The sequence below is a fragment of the Triturus cristatus genome, chromosome 1_2 (assembly GCF_964204655.1).
Source record: "Triturus cristatus chromosome 1_2, aTriCri1.1, whole genome shotgun sequence".
In the NCBI taxonomy this organism is placed as follows: Eukaryota; Metazoa; Chordata; class Amphibia; order Caudata; family Salamandridae; genus Triturus; species Triturus cristatus.
In genome coordinates this window covers 158,580,315-158,599,634 of record NC_140580.1, presented here as the reverse complement: position 1 = coordinate 158,599,634, position 19,320 = coordinate 158,580,315, and the positions used below count along the sequence as shown (strand labels likewise).

Genomic DNA, 19,320 nt, shown 5'->3' with positions numbered 1-19,320 from the left:
AGAATCTCCTTCTGCCTCCTTACCCACGCACACAAAGCCCTACACAACCAAGGCCCAAGATACCTCAACAGCCGCCTCAACTTCTACACTCCCACTCATCAGCTCCGATTGTCCGGCCACGCCCTTGCAGCCGTCCCCCGCATCCGAAGAGCCACCACTGGAGGACGGTCCTTCTCCTACCTGGCCGCCAAGACCTGGAACTCCCTCCCGACCCGCCTCCGCCTGACCCAAGACCACCTCGCCTTCAGGAAGCAGCTCAAGACTTGGCTGTTCGAGCAGTAACGGACCCCCCCTCCCCCCAGCGCCTTGAGACCCTCCGGGTGAGTAGTGCGCTTTATAAATGCCCTGATTGATTGATTGATTGACTTTTTGCTAGTGTTTCACTGTTTTTTTACTTTAGTCTGGCTGAGACCCTGCTATTCAGGGTCCCAGCCTAGCTGCTTCCTCTCTAAATTGATTGCATGTACTTTAGGTACACTCCAGATTGGATTCTGGGGTACCCTTGTGAGTCCCTAGTATATGGTATACTATGTACCCAGGGCATAGTTACCCCAGAGGCCTACCAGGGGCTGCAGCATGTATTCTGCCACCCCTGGAAAGCAATGCAAAATGACACCACAGGTCTGCTACTGCAGCCTGGGTAAGGTGGTGCATGCACCCCTGACTGAGGTATAGGTTCACTATCCCTCACCTATCACTGCACTAAGGGCCATATGTAGGTAGCTAAATAACGGTCGGTAACGGCCGAAAATCGGTAAATTTCCCTTACCGACCGGTATTTAGGCGAATGAGATGTAGGAGTCCAAAAAGAAAGGTTCGGTAATTATGAATCGGTAAATACCGATTCATCTTTACCGAATTCTAAATTACCGATTCATAATTACCGAATTCATATTTACCGAATCGGTAAATATGAAATGGTAAAACGAGAAAAGAGATGTAGGTAAATTGGTTATTACCGAATTCCATGAAATTCGGTATTTAAGAGTCGGTAATTAACACTGAGTGAAAGCAGGTGGTAATCAGCCACAGTGCATATAAGCAATCCCAAAATGCAACAGCGTGAACACCATGGCGGCCCTCTATGTGATTGCAAGGCGCCTACGTCTACAGGCAGCAGGTCTGAGGATTTGGAGACGGGAGGAGCGCATTTACAGACAGCGCAGCACACTCTTTCAACAGACTGAGGCTGAGATACATGAAAGGTACAGGCTACACCCCCAAACCATCATGGACCTGATAAGGGACTTGCACCCACTCCTGGACCATTCAACAACAAGGGCGCATGCCATACCTCCACATGTGCAGGTGCTCTGTAGCCTACATCTACTGGCATCTGGCAGTTATTAGGGGGTGATAGCTGCGGTAGGCGGGGTATCCCAGAGTTGCCTGTCCCGTTTCTTCAGGAAGTTCCTGGATGCCATGATGCAGAGAATGCAACACTACATTAGCTTCCCAAACACACAGGCTGAACTGCTGAAAACAAAGACCGACTTTTACCAGATGGCACAGTTCCCGCATTTCATAGGCTGTATTGATGGCACACACATTCCAATCTGCCCACCAGCAGCCACTGAGCATATCTACAGGAACAGAAAGTCCACCCACTCCATAAATGTGCAGGTAATCTGCGATGCTGGCAACATAATCGCTGACATCGTAGCAAAGTTTCCTGGGAGCACCCACGACTCCTACATCTTCCAGAACATTGGGATCTACACACGCCTGGTTGCCGGAGAATTCGGAGAAGGATACCTGCTAGGTAAATCACTGTGACACTCCCTAATACTTACCGCATATGAATGTGTATTGGTGTATGTGACTAATGGTACTCTCTTACTCACCTAGGCGATAGTGCATATGCCGTGCGGTCATTCATCCTCACTCCCTACCTACACCCATCAACCCTGAGACGATATAATGTGGCACACAAATCAACACGCAACATGGTGGAGCGCACGTTTGGACTATTGAAAAGCAGGTTCCGCTGCCTCCCCAAAAGCAGAGGCGCACGTCAGTACACACCCATCATCTGCTGCAAAATCATTGCAACTTGTGCAATGCTGCACAACCTTGCCACAAAGAAAGGTACAGAAGTGGAAATAACAGATTTTGAGGACAATGATGATGAAGTTGCACAGCCAGAGCCCAATGCAGCAGGAGTGCCAGCAGCAACAGATGGAAGACAGAGACGGGCAGAGATCACATGCAACTATTTCTGAGTAAGTAAGGAGACACTGCCAGTTATTGGATTCAATGACATCGTTTTAATTTGTGGGCACTACGCCACAACACAAATGATCAAACTTGCCTATGAAATATGTGACATCTATAGTAGGATGTCATGGGTTACTTCACCCAACTCTGTCCTGGTAGTGTGGGCTGCATCAGCGTCTGCGGCCACGCACTACAGTGCGGGATGCCAGTGACTCACTGTCCTCCCTGGCTGTGTAACTAGTGGCAGCCCCATGCCGTCTGCTGCTCCTCCGGGTGGCTGTTACTGGGGGGGTAATGCTGCTCCTACTGGTCGTGTCCTCGCTGTCCCCAACATCCACAGCACCAGTTGTGGCAGACTGGCTTGTAAGCAGCACCTCAAGAGCAATGGTCACCTTCACCAGCTCCCTAGAAACATCATTGCTGCAGTGCGCAAGCCCCTCCTGCATTGCCATGGAGCGCCTGCAGAGCAGCGAAGTGGCAGTTGCTAGGTGGTTCACTGCCCTTGTGTGGTGATCAATTTTCTGCCTCTCCCTTCGCCGTGTTGCTCTGTCCTCATCCATTTTACTGCACAGCAGCATCACAGACTGGGACATGTCCCGCATGCCCGCAGCCATCTCCCTCATGCCGTCAGCCATTGAGCTTATGCCCCTGTCAATGTTGCCCATTTTTTCATTGAGGCCCTTCATTTGGCGCTGTACTGACTGGATTGCCTTGCCTTGTAGGTGCTGCACTTTCACCATGGTTGCCTCCAGCCCTCTGAATACACCATGGCTCTCACCCTGTGGAGGTGGACTGCTCACCCGAGCCCTCCGAATACACCATGGCTCTCACCCTGTGGAGGTGGACTGCTCACCCGAGCCCTGCGGCGGCGTCTGGTACCTGTGTGTGCTCCCTCAGAGGCGGACAGCAAACCGGCAGTGCTAACATCCAGTGGCACAGTGGATGTTTCCTCCCCCCTCGAGTCTTCTGATGAGGACTCGGACACATGCAGTCTGGCTACAGCACGCCTCCTAGACCTAACCAATGCAGGTGGTGTTGATGCTGGTGAGGCCAGCAGTAGTGGCGAGGCTGGCTGTGGTGGCGTGGCTGGCTGTGGTGGTGAGGCTGGCTGTGGTGGTGAGGCTGGCTGTGGTGCTGTTGCCTGCCCATCACTCGTGGTGGCCTTCTCGGTGCTGTCCTTCCGGGGTGCACTCTCTCCCTTCTCCTGAGCAGTCCTGCGCAAAGTATCGCCTGTGGACAGAAATGTAACATCAGCTTAGTGTACCTGCAGCCCTGCATTGCTCACATCATAATACATTCTGCAACACTATCTCATTGTCCCCTGCCTGCTTATCGCTGATGTGTGTCACATGCCTTGTTGTTCTGTGCGATTGCTGTCATGATAGGGGTTTCAATGACTACATCTCCCATAATGCATTGCTGGTCTGCACAAACACCTGTACTGGAGTGGGATTCACATTGCCCAATTGGGGGTTTGGGATAGGGGAAGGGGGGGCACAATGCTGTGCATTCTTCTTACCTTGTTTGGTAGCAGCTCTGGCAGAGCTGTCTGCATCCCCAATCCCAACCACACTTTCGGGCAAAATCGTGGACTCCACGAGCTGCTCAAGTTCAGTCAGGGCAGGTGCCCTGTTCCTTCCTCCTCCTGTCTGGCTGGCCTGTTTTTTCAGATCAGACATCTTCCTCTTTGTGATGATCCGGATGTCGTACCACCGCTTCTTCAGCACATCAATGTCTCGGGGGGTCACTCCTATGGCATTTACCTGCGCCTGGATTCCAAGCCAGATCCTTTGTTTTTCTGATTCTGCCACTTGCAGGAACTGCTTTCCAAAAAGCTTGGTGTGCTGCCTCACTACCTCCTCCACAAGGACCTGCAGTTCCTTTGGACTGAATTTCAGTTTCCTCTTCCTTTCCCCTCCATCTATTTCTGTGTCCTGGCTGGACATTGTGTCAGATTTCTTGTGCAAGTTCAGGCACTGGCTCTGTTGCTCTCCTCTGCACTCCCAGCCTCTCCAGAGTCTTCTGATTGTGTGCACCTGCCTGGGTGTGGCCACTTCCTGGTTGGGTGGGGTGGGGTTTGTACAGGATTGGCTGATTCCTCAATTGCTGTTCATTTGAATTTCCGAATCGGTAAATACCGATTCGGTATTTACCGATTCGGTAAATACCGAGTCGGTATTTACCGATTCGGTAAATACCGGTTCAGAAACACCGGTCGGTATTGTTGATTCGGTAAACATTTACCGAATTTTACCGAATCGGTAAAAATTACCGAACAATTAGGTACATAGGAAATACCGATTTCTAAATACCGATTCGGTAAAATTCGGTAATTTGGAATCGGTATTTCAAGGTTACCTACATATGGCCCATAGTAACCTATCAGTCACCCCTATGGTAGGCCTTATCAATCCTGAAGGCAGGGTGCTTGGTTATATGTGAGAGGATGCCCAGGCATGAGCTGAGCCCCTCTGCAGCCTTCGGAATCTCTTTTCCAGGGTTGTCAGTGGTGCAGCATGACCATATACTCTTAAGTGCATTATATCTAAGACGGTTAATGCTAACTTTGGACTGGCTGCACGGAAACATGTCTTGTTTGGTATCAAACACCTTGGAACCATACCCCCACATCAGTTCTTGATGTGAGGATATGATCCCACCCTTCTAGAGGGAGAGACATGGCAGTACTGGTATACCCGGTAGAAATCTAATAGAGCTCTGGCATCACAAAATGGATGCTGCAGTCACAGACACAGGTCTGGCCTCCTGCTGCTGACTGAAACTCTGGCAGGGGAGGCCTGGACAATAGGTTTCCTGTCACAGGGAGGTGTAACCACCTCACAGACAGGCTTATGTGTATTGGGGCTGGGTGGGAGCACTCTCAGAGTGCTTTGAAGTCCTGCACTATTTGGTGTCCCTGTGCATAATCCAGCTTCCAGTCCCTGCTCTGGCATGAAACTGGACGAAGGAAATGGGTGTAGCCACCCCTCTTTCCAAACCCTCCCATAGGTGGGTCCCCAGAGTTAGTCCAACCCCTTCCTTAGGTACAAGCAAGGAACCTCTGTAACCAGAACTTTAGATATCCCTGAACAAAACTCTGAAGCTGAATCCTGGAACTTCGATGCTCTGCTAAAGACTAGAGGACTGAAGAAATCTCCCTTGGGGTCTAGGAGTGACTCCCCTACTTGGCAGGCAACAACAAAGCATTTTTGCCAGTCTGCATCTCTGAAGCTCCCGCCGGACTCTGAAGTATTTGCAGCCCAGGAAGAGGGTTTCCAGACATCTCAGAGGCAGACCTGAGTCCCCAGCAAAGCTGAGATCTGCAGCCCTCGTGAGTAGCGTGGAACTGGAACTCCTGGTCACTGTGCACTTTTGCAAGTGTATTGACTTCTCGACATCTCTTGAAGTCATGCTTGGGGTTACTTGTAGCCCCCACCTTGAGCAGAGAATCTACTGAAGATTGTCAGCCTAGTCACCCAGAGTGACCCGTGGGCCGCCATTTTGTGTTTCTTCTTGTGGTCCCTTCACGATCCCTGGTCTGTCAACTGGTGGCCCCTGAGGGGGTAACTTTGAATTTTCGTGGGCTTCCCTAGTTGCTCCAGACATACCCTGACTCCCAACCAAGTAGTGAGTCCCTCAGATCTTGCTGGTCTGCATGGAAGCATCTTTCTCTTTTCTGCGTGGGTTGCTGTTGCCAAGGCTTGTTGTATCCAATCTGGGCACCGATGCTGCAGCACTCAACATCCTTTGTGGTAAAGCTCAAATCCAGCTCGTGGTTGTCCTCGACACCTCCTGGACCTCGTAGCTGAAGAGTCAAGCTTCACCTCCTCCACCTGAAATCACCCAACACCAGTGGGCATCCGCCTATCGCCTTCCTGGTCACTGGAAAGTGACCCAGACTCTGTCCCCTCTGCTATCAGGTTCTCCTTGGCTTCAATCCAGGCTTGGATCTCTTCGGACACTTCGCATCTTCCCGGCAGCAACACTTCTTCACCTGCTCCCATTGAAATCGACGACGCGACCCAACACTGTTTGACACCTATGCACCTGGCTTCCCTGGGTGAGGTAACACGAGTACTCTGGTGCTCACGTGGGTGTTGACCCTAGAACTTCTTAAGTCCCAAAGGGTTTGGTCCTGACTCGTTTCTAAGTGTTCCTAATCTTTAAAAATCCCCATAGAAGCTAACGGGAGCTCGCAGCTGTGTTCTCACACTGCACATGGCCCCCGTGGGTCCCCTGTGTCACTACCATGGGTGGTTCCTTGGGGTCGCAGTGCTTCTACAGGCTCTAGGCCTTGTGTCTAGTTAAGTTGTGGTTCTTATACCACTATTTTAGTATATGGTTTGGCTCACCTCTAGGGTCTAGGGCCTGACGTGTATTTGTACTATTTTACTGTTATATTTGAAGTGTAACTTATGTGTTTTGACCTCTAGTCTCATAAAGAGACTAGGAGGGTGTGTTTAGAAATAAATACATATATTTTATATATATACTTGGTGTGGTTGTCTTTCATTTAGCCATTCAAGAGATTATATACTCGTAAAACAAGCTGCTTTAAATTCCTTCAAGACTTAGCCTGAAGGCTGCTCTCCATAGTTACCACTAGGATAGCTTTCAATAAAGGTTGTCTTTAACCTATAACCAATAAGGGGTTGTTTGGACTATTACAGGATGCCCACTATAGCTAGTGGACAGCATATACCAGGCCAACTTCTCACAATGCCCTTCCCTCTTCCCAGCCATTGTATTTTCTGGTCTTTTGGTTCTTTGTGCTCCATTCATAAGCAGTAGTACTATCATCCTTCAAACAACTTTGCATCTGTTCAGTAGTTCGAGGGGAATACCCAGAGATATCTAGCAATTTACTGCCATGTCCCTTCTTACTCCAGGACAAGATTTCTCAATCACAGATATTCCCAGTAGATGTTTGTTGCAAATTCAATATGCATGCTTGTTTTACTTTATTCGCTCATTTCCTGTTCATCTCTTTAAAAAAAAAAATAATACTTGAAGTTAAGTTCAGATCAAAGCATTGAAAAGCTGTTATAGTTGGCTTTTTCAGTGGGCTCACCCCAGATTTTTTGCTTTTTGGCCTCCCATTTTTTATTGGTTTTAGGACTCTGGGCACTTTACCACAGCTAATCAGTGCTAAAGTGCATAAACTCTCCATGTAAATTGTGTTTATGGATTGGTGTTTCCATAATTGGCTTTTTTGATTTACTACTAAGTAAAGTGCACTGTGTCTGCCTATGGCCTGTAAATCAAATGCAACTAGTGGGCCTGCAGCATTTGCTTCACCACCGGCACACATAGCTTTCCAAGGGTGTCTCAGACCTCCCACTGCTATATATTTGCACAGTTTTTGACTCCCGTGTCACCCACTTGCCAGACCCTTCCCTTTTCTTACATCTAAGTAACCTCTATGGTAGTCCCAAAGGAGACCCATGGGCAGGATGCAGTGTATTTAAAAAGTAGGACATGTAGTGGTGTCTTTTTGCATGTCCTAATAGTAAAATACTGTGTATTTCATTTTCACTGTTGAAAGGCTATCTCTTCCATAGCTTAACATGGAAGCTGATTTGTAACACTTTATAAATGTAGCTTTCCAGTGAGATCCGATAGAAAAATGGAGCTTAGTATGCCTGAACTCAGGATTTAAAAATACATCTTTTAGTAAAGATGATTTTGATATTGCGTGTTTGAAAATACCACTTTTAGAAATTGGGTATTTTCTTGTCTAACCATCTATGTGCCTCTGCCTTTTTGTGTATTCCTCGTCTGTGTTCAGAGTGACAGGAGCAGGGGACTACCATTCACACTAGACAGGCACAAGGGGGGGGGGTGAGGTGTGTCCTGTCTTTACTGGGTGAATCATAGCCAGGCTGAATAGACCTGGCTGCATTTAGAATAGTTATTGCCTTCACCTGAATGGACTGTGGCTGCCTCTCACAGCTAACTCCACCTCCCGAGGTGAACCTGAACCAGGATAACCTGTTTATGTGTGCCATATTTGTTCGTACCAATTTCAAAGGAAAATGTGGTAAATATTGGGGCCCTGACCCCAGAACTTTAGATTACTGCTGGACTGAGGAACATGCCAGGTAGAAGAGCTGAAAGAGCTGCCAGGGAGAGTACTGCCCTTTTGCCATTGTTGCTTTTTTGGGTGGGTTGGCCTGCAGTAGCTGCTTCTGTCTTGGGCAGCAAAATGACTGGGCTGTTCCTTCTGCTGCCTAAGTGCTTGATGAAGAGCTTGCCTCCTGTTGGAAGTCTCAGGGAAATCAAAGACATCAACATCTTCTGGGTACCAGCTTCTGGAACTGGATGTTTCAGCTGCCACAGAGGAGAAATGTAGCCTGATGCCATCAACGATGCCGCTGTCGGCTCCGTGACCTGATAGCACCACAGAGGGCACTATGCAGTTTGCACTGCAACCCTGGTCTCTCAGATGCCGCCATCTGATGCTGCCACCGAGCTGCTGCCTGCACCTTGACCTGTGGGCACTGCACTTCTCACCGCCTCACTTCACACCGCCGCCCTGGTATCCCAATGATGCAGCTCCATGCCGATCTTGATGCCACTACTTGCACCGTGGTTTGGGGGCACCACTCGTAAGTTCCATGATGCATCACCCCGTTCCATACCGCAGCCTCGGCACACCGACACTGGTACTATCGATTCCCGTTCATCAGCTGACAACAGAGCTTCAACAATGACGACAACGATGACTGCACTGTGACCTGTCAGCACTGCAATGAGCACGGCCCTGCTTCACACCTCAGGCCTGGTTTCATTGATGCCGCTGGATGACCGTAAACAAGCCGCTGCCTGCACCGTGACGTGAGGGCACCGCACATCACAGCGCTCTGCTTCACATTGGAGTCCCTATGCCTGCCAATGCCTTTGCTCCTGACTACAAACACATGGAGTTCGACCTGCAACGCATGTGACTTCAAGGGCCCGATGACTCCTGCACAGCTTCGGGAAACGACACCGGTCGATGCTGCTCTCTGGAGATCACCACAAGTTCCAACGCCCTGCATCCCTAAGGTACTGTTTTATAGGTCTCCCTGACACTGTAGCTGGCAGGTGACGCTGAGACTGACCAGAACTGTTGGAATTGTTTGTTCACAATGCCCTGAAAGCCCCGGACAGAGCTATCAGCTTCAAGGAACAGTTTTTAAAGTCTATTTTTGCTTTATTGGCATATTGAATAACTGTATGTTGGATTTTGATCATTTTGGTCTTATTTTTCACAGATAAATATTGGCTATTTTGCTAAAATTGGTGTGGTGTCATTTTGTCGTGTTTTCACTGTATTACTGCTTGTAATGTGCAAATGCTTTCCACACTGCCTCTGAGATAAGCCTGACTGCTCATGCCAAGCTACCAAGGGGGTGAGCAGGGGTTATTTCAGAAGTGTAACTCCCTTATCCTGACTAGGAAGAAGGGTCCCTACTTGGACAGGGTAACAACCTGCCAACTAAAGACTCATATTTCTAACACAAGCAGATTACTTTTTAGCAAGTTTATTGCCCCTTGGTTAATTCTTACTTATGTTTCTACTTTAGTCTTGAGCCCTGTAAGCACCGTCAGTGCTAGTGCAATTCCACTCCTCTCTAACTTTGGCATCTAGTACTTTCCTGTCATTTTGGAATTTTCTGAATCTCCAGTATTCATCATTGGATTTGTGCCCTGGAATTGCCACCATTCTTGATACTTTGGAGGTTTTTTATTCCTTTGTGCTTTTTCCTTTAGGTATTCTTTATTGCAGACAGCTACCTCCAACACATTTTGTAACTGATTAAACCAAAGTGAGCAGTAGAGAGTTTCAACCCTACCATAGTCAAGTTAGGTCAAATGTGACGCAGACTTCTTTCTGTCCACCTGCTAAATTCCACCTCTCCCCATTTGCTGCCTATGTGACCCTGTATGTTTTCTCCCTCTGCTCAACATACTACCCAATTGATGATACTGCTCAGGTGGTATCTAGGCATCTAGTCCTGCCCTAGATCTTGCAATTCTCTGTAACAAAGGAGGAGGTCAACATAAATGGTCAGGAACTCTTGTCGTCAACCTTGGATAGCACTGAGGTGACATTTTCTGTGTTAGGGAAGTTACTTTGGAAATAATTTGGACAATTTAGACTTTTAATGGATGTGGCGTGAGTTTAGATATTACATTGGGACTTTTGGACACTTTTCATTCTGACTCATCCTTTTCTTTATTGTCCCCATTAGACACTGTGCATAGATATTTCCTATGACATTATTGACATGTTGTTGTCTGTTGTCTACCCCCCCATCTCACTCTCCATTCCTTTACTCAGGTTTCATTTTGGTTATTTTACCTATCGTCACACCATTTGTTATAGTTTATAAACTTTTCTTTTCTTATACCTACTTGGATGTTTTGTGTGTCGGAATACCTGTAGCTTGATGTGTGTGTGTGTATGTGTGTGTGTGCGTGCATGTGTGTGTGTGTGTGTGTGTGTATATATATATCTGCATGTCCATTCTGGGTGTAGGTATTCTGAATGCTAAATTGCCTATTGAGTGCCCATCCCTTGAGTCTTTGCCATCTTGGTCACTTGTACAGGCTTCCCCTTTGGATCCCTTTTTTCCTCAGACTCCGTGTGTGATCCACATCCCAGTTCTTGCCCAAGCCCATGACTGTGTTCCCGATATAGTCCCGCACAGTATCTGACAGCTACAGGGCTATGTTGGAAGGACACAGCCCAGTAGCAAACATTATTCTTTTTTTCTTTTCAAAAAGAAAATAAATCTCAAAACAAGACAAGAAAAAGTAATGCTCTTCTTGCCATGGGAGGCATCTTCCATGATGTGAGGAGTATTGTAATGGTTTTACTGTTCCTTACAGCCAGGATTTGCCTGGTGGTAAGAAACAGTAAGAGTGAAAAATTGCTATATGTCTGCCCATCCAATTTGGGCAGGCAGATAAGTAGCCATTTCTCTGCTGGCACTTACTTCCCAGGGCCAATGGAAATGTTTGGCCCTTGCAGAGACAGAGTAGTCTCTGCCATGGTCAAATGTAAGGTCTGCTTATGATGACATTTTGCGGGTAGACATCTATATTTGTCGTTGAGACCGAGTACCCTCTCCACCAATACATAAATCAGGCCCAAAGTGTATTGAGTATAAAGAGAAGAAAGTTGATCTAAATTGCTTGACTATTTGCAACAGCATGAATGTGGTGTATGTGATAATTTGTCCATGCAAACTTTTATAGATAGGGCAAACTAAGCAGAAAGTGAAAACAAGAATACTTTAACATTACAGCTGAATCAGATATGGAACAACTGAAGCATCACTAATGGAGCACTTTAAAACATTGAAACATGTCCCAAAAGATTTGAGGTAGCTCATCTTTCAAAAAGTGCACCAAAGTCTACGAGGTGGGTAAATTTAGAGCAGTCATCATCATCATCATACATAACTTTATTTGGTCATTTGTACACAAAGCCATCAAAATATACAAAAATAAAACATGGATATATTTACAATTAAAATAGTATTAAACCATTGCAAACACAAGTACAAATGACATCCCAAATCAGGTTAAAAAGACATAGGTACATAGATACATAGATACAATCGACCTAGTCATGCTTAAAAGGAAGTGCTATACAACCACCAAACATATGGGATACAAAACTGTGTGTACCAAGCTTGATATTTAAAATACGTGTACAGCATAAAGAGGAAAAAGAGTTAAATATGGCAACACAAGTATAATTTAAAAAAAAATGCGAATTAGCCAGAGGGAGAATAAAAAACGGCTAAGAGTAAAAACTATTGGCCCAGAAGTATCTGTTTTTAAAATTCTGAACGCAATCTGCTACTGCCTAGCACCCAAGTTGAGGCATATTGGTCTAATCCATCTCCTGTGTAACTGCCGATACTTGGGACAAAAAAACAAAATGTGTTCTTCAGTTTCATTAACTTCAGGGCAGGCAGGACAAGTGTCTAAAACTAGGCCGATCGCCTCTTTTCCAGAAATTTCAATAGCAATTTACCATATCTAAACCTAATATACAAACTTTTAGCAAGGGGGGTTAAATCAGGTCAAGAAAAGATTCAAATAAGGAACATGATTTTACATTTAAAAAGATTATTAGTATAATGCTCCCCTACTACCTTCCAATACATAGCTTTAAGGGTTGAGATGTCATGTCTAGTGGCCCTTTCTGGGAACTCCCACAAACCCATCAAGTTCAATAGTTTACACCATTTAGCAATATGTTTAAACCAAGGAAGTTGTTTTGCCCTGTTGAGCGCCAGGACCTCCCATACGGAGTTACGATAGTCAATTAATTGGGGAGTAGTCCATAAGCGCAACCAATAAGTTAGGGGTCTCAGGGCAGCAAGATCACCGATTCTCTTTATCCCAAGATCACTAAAAAGTGGAGTGAGTGGTGTTGTAACAGGTAGCGAGATGAGAGCCCTAGCAAAATTATTCTCACAAATCGTTAGTTTATTTACATTAGTAAATCCCAATATCTCTGCTCCATACAGTACTCCACTTTGGGCTTTTGCACAATAAATTTCAAGGGCCGGAGAGCGTGGTTCGGTATAAGATTGTTTAAAAATCTTAGTACTGATTTAGATCTTTGACATAGTATTAGGAAGCTCTTCCTCAGTTGATATTCCCAACTAAGCATCTCATTCAGGCCTATACCTAAGGAATCAAAACTTTTTACCCATTCCATAGATTCATTTAAGATCTTAATCTCTCTTATGCCAACCCGTAATTTACCGAACAACATAAATTTTGTTTTTGGGGTATTCAGTTCCAATTTCCTCTCCTTACAAAAGCTCAGAAATGTATCCGATAAGACCTGTAAGCCCATAGATATTAATAAAGAATCATCTGCAAAGAGCAAGATGGGGACTTTTGCATCGTTCAACGAAGGGGCATCATTCTTACAACCCATTAAACAACTCACCACATCATTAATAAACAGGGAAAACAATGTGGGGTCAAGAACCCACCCCTTGGCGCACCCCACATTGAATCGATATCCTCTCTGTCAATTCCCCGTTTTTCCCCCACCTGACCTGGGCATAATTGTCCTTATGCAATCTGGCAATCACGGTCACCAAGTCTTCCGGGGCACCTTGGTCAAGCATGGTCTTCAACAAAATTGCGCGGAGAGCAGTCTAAACATACGTGAATGCTTATGAATGCATTGGATGGACTCTGTCTGTAATAGACTAAATGAATTGGAGGAGTGGGATAGTGTGATGGCTACCTCTGTTGTTAGTTAAATGAACATTTAATCTATTAAAATTCAGTTTGCTTTTCAGGTGCATACAACCTAGGGTTCACTGTTTCTCTTTCTCAGTTCAAAAGTGAATATAACGATACCTGCTTCCTAGACAACGCTTTGTTTGGTGGTCATTGTATTTGCTGTTTCCTGTGGTTGCTGTATGATGGCCGTAAAATGCATTTTTGGTTGCTTGTTACTACTTGGATACTGTCTCACTGAGTAAGAACTGGGATAGGGAAGAAGGACGAAGAGATAATGACCCAATTTTTTCCTGGTACTCTTCATTACTCTGAGTTTAGGTCTTTCTCATTCAAGTTCTAGTGCCCACTCTCTGAAATCTGAAATTCTAGGGTGGCAACCAGAATATATTAGTTAGGCTTATGTGTTGGCATATTTCTTCTTTTTAGAATGCTTGTTACCTACAGGAAGTGACCTTGGGCTCTTTCTTCTATTGAGACAGGAAGAAGAAGAAAGTCATATTTGTAGTTTATTTTGTTTATGCTTGTCTGAAGTAGCCAGTGTTAGCTCAGTTAAGACTAGGCCCATGTCAGGATTCCTGGAAACAAGAATGCTACAATATGTACCACAGTTCAAGAATTGCCCATATTAATCACTCAGGGAAGAAGAATCATCACTTGGAGTGAGGCATGTAAATTGAGAAATTCCAAGATGGCCGACATTAACAACTAGTTTGGTTTCTCTTTTTCCTCTGCCCCAAGATTCTACTTAGAGTGCTCAGCTTAGAACGCCCATGCACTTCACCTGACATCCTGTATGGAGACGCATCGTGTGAGTTCTTTTCCATTGTTGTTTTAGTTAGGGTAGTTTCGTCGGGTTATTCATCGGGTTTATCCCGTTCGTGAGCCAGCCGTCGTGCAGTCAACTTTAAAGCCCCAAAGTGTTCAATTTTCAGATTCTGCATATTACGCTTCCGCGTATATCTCCTCCTCAATGAAGAGAGAGTGTCGCCTGGTGTGCATGCGTAGTTGAAAATTTCAGAGAAAGAAGAGCAGCATTTACCAAGTGTACGTGAACACTTCCAAAGTCAAGTGAGCAGTATCTGCGTATCGCAAGGAAGTTGAATAATCGCAAGAAGCTAAGTATAACTTCCTTTCTAAGACAGCATACAATATTTATGAATATAAAGATGATGAATAGAGTGCATGTTAAACTGAACTAAGTTCCCTTTTCTATTGAACTGTACATATGAAAAATATATAGACAAGGAACTAACAAGACTTACCTGGAGAGAGTGAGTTCTCCTGAATTCTTTTTCCTGTGACAAGATACAAAGAAAGAAAGAATTAAGAAGTACATCTTGTAAAGAAACATATTTTTCTGTATAAGAAAAGGAGTGAAGGCCCAAGGTTATTTAGGTATGATATAGAATTACTAGAGGTAGATATTAGGAGTTGTGTATATTAGAGTAGTTAAGACATAATATTGTGTTCTTAGTTTGCTACAACTCAACAATCCAAGGCTGAACTGTACATTGAGGAGAAAAACTAGAGTGTAGAAAACTGATGACCAGTCTCTTCTTGTTATTTGTTATTTTATCCAACTCCCCTTTCCCCTTTTGGAGATATTTCCAGGCGCTTTTAAAAACAGGGCGTTGGAGGTGTTTCCCAGAAGGGGCATTGGGAATAATCATCTTCTGTTCCTGCGCAAGTACAAGGTATCACCGCTCTGACATCCCAAGATGAATTTCAATTATGTCAGAGTAATCGGAGTAATTTTGTTAATTCTGCATTACTCTATGATGCCGAATTGCTGAAAATTACACACTTACTCCTGCTTGCATAGGTATGAATAGTTTGAGAGGAAAAAATCCTGCAACAAGAGCACATTGTCATGTTCTATTGCATTTAGCTCTATTTTTGCATCCTCGCATTCATTTTGGATGTGGGGGTACATTTTGTGCCAAGTTAACAGTACTATATGCAGGGAGTAAGTGGGGGGGATCTTGCTGAAAGAGCAAACTTAGAGCTTTTTCTGGTGCAAAATGCATTCTCGCACCCACTTTGGAAGCGAGTTGGCATTTTGTGCTAAGAAAAAGCACTAAATGCTGTTCGTAAGTTAGGGGGAAATCGTACATGAACAGCGCATTTAGCGAGCATGAGCAACTGTTTGTGATCTGGTGCATTTATTGCTATTTCTTAGCTCAAGTCTTCCGTAGAAAATCTATATCTCTTGAAACATAGGCAGCTCTCAAGAGGTGGAAGGAGTCATTCCATTTGTTTGTGGTAGCTTTTTTGTGTTTCCTTCCTCAAGCGGTATTAGCAAAAGATACCAGCCACAAAGCTTCATTCGCATCTCTTAGAATCAGGGTGACCCAGAGATTGAGAAACTGGGTGGAGGCATTCCAGGCTTTCATTTGAAAGGAGCTGATGGCTATTTAGAATTCTCTCATTATTCTTCTGGGCTAGGTTGTTTTAATCTGCTTGGAGAGTCAAGTGGCCACACATTCCCTCATAACTTCTGGATTCGAGGAGGTCTATAGAGTGTGGGGGAGCTCTATAACAGATCCACCAGTACCTGCTTAATACCTATGACCCCATTAAAAGGAAAGTATTTGTAATATTAAACAGACAAGTAAAACTACTGAAGCTGGATCCCTATAAGAGCTCCACTACAGGCTGTAACAGTGACTTTAAAATCCACTGACAGCGAAGTCGTCTATTAAGAACACTAAAACAGCACACTATGCCAAGGAAATTTTTAAAGCTCCAAGGAAATCCATCATGACTTTTTTCTATTGTCAAAGAAACAAGTGAGTAAGTCTGCAGACATTATGAACTGAGATCAACAGATAAATGCAACCAGTTTGTTGATCATTTTAACGCAAAGATCAACACCATTGTCAAAGGTTTAAATATTAGGAAACAAGCCATTGCAGACTTTTAAATGAATGCTCCTCTTACACCACCCAAATGTAACTATCAATATTTCAGGTATTGGCAAAAGAAGAATTTGCCCAATTGGTCCAAATTTGCCGACCCTCAGGTTCACGTATAAATATTATCTTTTCTTGCATCCTTAAGAAAACCATACTCACCAAAGAAGTAGCTATGAGATACACTATACACTCTCTCCTGTTTATAGCTTCTGTGATACAGACTGGAAGACAGATATCGTCATACTGTGTATGAAAAAGCAAACTTTGGCTCCATAATTTTAGCAGATTGCCAGCCAATCTCACAATTTCCTATACTTCCAAATTTCAATATTAAATCTGCTTCAGATGTTTAGCACAAATTAACAACCTTCTTCACCCTCTGTGAGATGGAATACAGCCGGGCTGCAGTACTAACATTGTGGCAATAGCCTTTGTAGGTGAACTTAGATATCCCACCGACATGGCTCAGTCAGTTGCACTTATGTTGCTGAACCCTGGTGACATTTGATACTGTAAACCAGTAGTTCCTTATCAAGTGACCCAGGGTCCTTGGAATCTATCACACCTAATAGCGTGTTTGCTGACTTTCTCACAAACTGAATACGGAAGTAGTGCTTCCTCAGTTTCTGTCTTCTGAACAGAAGCTTACACAGAATGAAAAGAAGAGCTCAATTTGATCCCCTGGCTTCCCTAATCCAGTTGTTTGGTGATCTTTAAGATGACTAATGATCTATGAAATATCATAGATAATGTCCATTAGTTTTGACTATGGTTGAAGCCTGTATAAGTTACAACCAACTAAAATTGGAGGACGACAGGAAAGGGACAGTACTTCCTTTTGAGTCATTCTCCTTTTTGCTACTCTCTTTCTGGCCACCAGTTTTAGATAAATTCTGCACCTCTGTGGCCTGTGCTAAAAATCTTTGGACCAAATTTGGCACACAACTGAACCCCATAGTTATATCAAAGCAGTGGTGAGCTTTGTTTCTGTCATTTATAAATTTAGAAGAGGATCCTGAAGCTCTTTTCATTCTTACACAAAGTGTGAATAATGACTGCTTTCATTTCTTTGTTGCCGTACTACTGCAAAGCCTACTCTTTGTGACTAGTTCCGAATGCAGCAGCCACAATGACTTTACTACAGCAAGGATAGCTTCAATACTTAGGCTCCCTAATAGGCAAAGGGTAATTTTGTTTTTAGAAAAAAACTTTCCATTGTGTTTTTAAACAATACACTTTCCAAAATACCAGTCAAAATTCCATTAATTGTATATCTGCATTCTCTTAACATGCACAACCCATTTGTATTTCACTTAACTACTATTTGCTCTTACTCATTTTCTTCATTATTCAGGAGAGGGGGTTAATCTTCCTCTTGAGAGGACCCTGCGTCTTCCATACAAGTGAGGTGAACACTACGCACCATTTCTTGTAATACCTTCCCTCAAATCCATTCAGAATGTATTGTATATTATCTGTCATTACTATCTGTTCCTATCACTGCTTTTATAACTTTCATTATTTCCGTGGGCAACCTGATCTTCATAAATTTCTTTTTCAGCAGCCTGTCACTAGTCCATAACCTTTACCCATTGCATTCTTCCTAGCAGTTCATCCACATCCCAATTGTTCTCTCTGTGTCTTTTGCCAACAGCAATTCCCAGATTAAGGGGCCGATACGATGGTGGACGGAAAAGGCTTTTGTCTGCTGTGCTTGCTGTAAAAACACTCATACATGTACCGCGGCAATGCCGCCGGTCAGATTACGATCCAATGCATGTTATTTCTGACCGCGGCGGACGGAATACACATTAGACCGTCCGTAATGGTCGAAAAAACTGCAAATCCAACCTCGGTGGACGGGGAAAGCTGTCCAATGGACTAAAAAGGCTGCATCTGCCGCGGAATGACCGCACAGCTAATTAAGATGAGACAGAGGAGCTGGCGGAACGATCATTGGTGTTCCGACCGCCGCGGTCACAATCAGGCAAAATGAATGGTGATCAGAACAAACTTCACTACAATGCTCAAAGTGTGCCTGTAATTTCCGCAGCCCTCAATCACATCAGACACCCACCAATCATACACCACAAATGTATTTCTGAAATGAAAGCTATGGTCAGCATGGAAGATACACCTGGTGGGCATCACTAATGTGGACACACCCAGATACCACAGAGTAAAACCAACCCCTTCCTGGACCAGCATCCTTTGTAAAGCAGGCACTGCGACAGAGAGAGCTAGAAAGACAGTACACCATATTCTCACGTAGCACAACATCACACCCACCCAATTACACACACCACCACTTCTCATCCATACACCTGACACACCTCACACATCTTCATCACCACCTTGTACTCTGCACATTTCATTAATTTGCACCCTGGCCACTCAAAAAATGCCCAAATTCTCAGACACAGAGTTGAAAGTGATGGTAGACGAGATAATTAGGGTAGAACCACATTTGTATGGGAAACTGGTCCAACAGACCCCACTTGTGCGCAAAAATCAGATGTGGGCAAGGATCTACAACAAAGTCAATGCAGTGACATCAAAAGGCGGGGGACCGACCTCAAGACCAGGGTCAAGGCTCAGACCTAGAGGAACAACGAGGCGGCTCAAAGATTTGGTGGCGGCCCTCCCATTCCACCACTAACCCTCAATGAATGGGAGGAGAATGTGCTTGCCATAGTGCATCTAGAGAGTCTCACAGGAATCGAGGGGGAAGTGGAGGCTGGTAAGTACAAACAAAATTATCACATCCCACTGTAATGTACTGTTGTGCACAACAAGTGAGCCTCAATTGCCAGACCAACTCAATCTTGTGTAGAATGCATGCTTTCAATATGAATGTCTACAAGGCTAGCATTTCCTTCCTCTGCTTCACCTCATGGGTAGGTAGTCAGCTCATGCACCC

General features: G+C 44.7%; 1 protein-coding gene across 1 annotated transcript in view; it reads right to left on the bottom strand.

The window, feature by feature from the left end:
* Window positions 1-2,388: 2,388 nt before the first annotated feature.
* Window positions 2,389-19,320, bottom strand: part of LOC146867001 (uncharacterized) — a 171,857-nt gene continuing 154,925 nt past the window's right edge. Inside the window, exons 6-7 of the mRNA XM_085614766.1 lie at window positions 14,748-14,780; window positions 2,389-3,447 (exon numbers count right to left, since the gene is read on the bottom strand). Of these exons, the coding sequence (XP_085470892.1) occupies window positions 3,014-3,447; window positions 14,748-14,780 (467 nt within the window). The 3' untranslated portion in view covers window positions 2,389-3,013. The remainder of the gene's footprint in view (window positions 3,448-14,747; window positions 14,781-19,320) is intronic.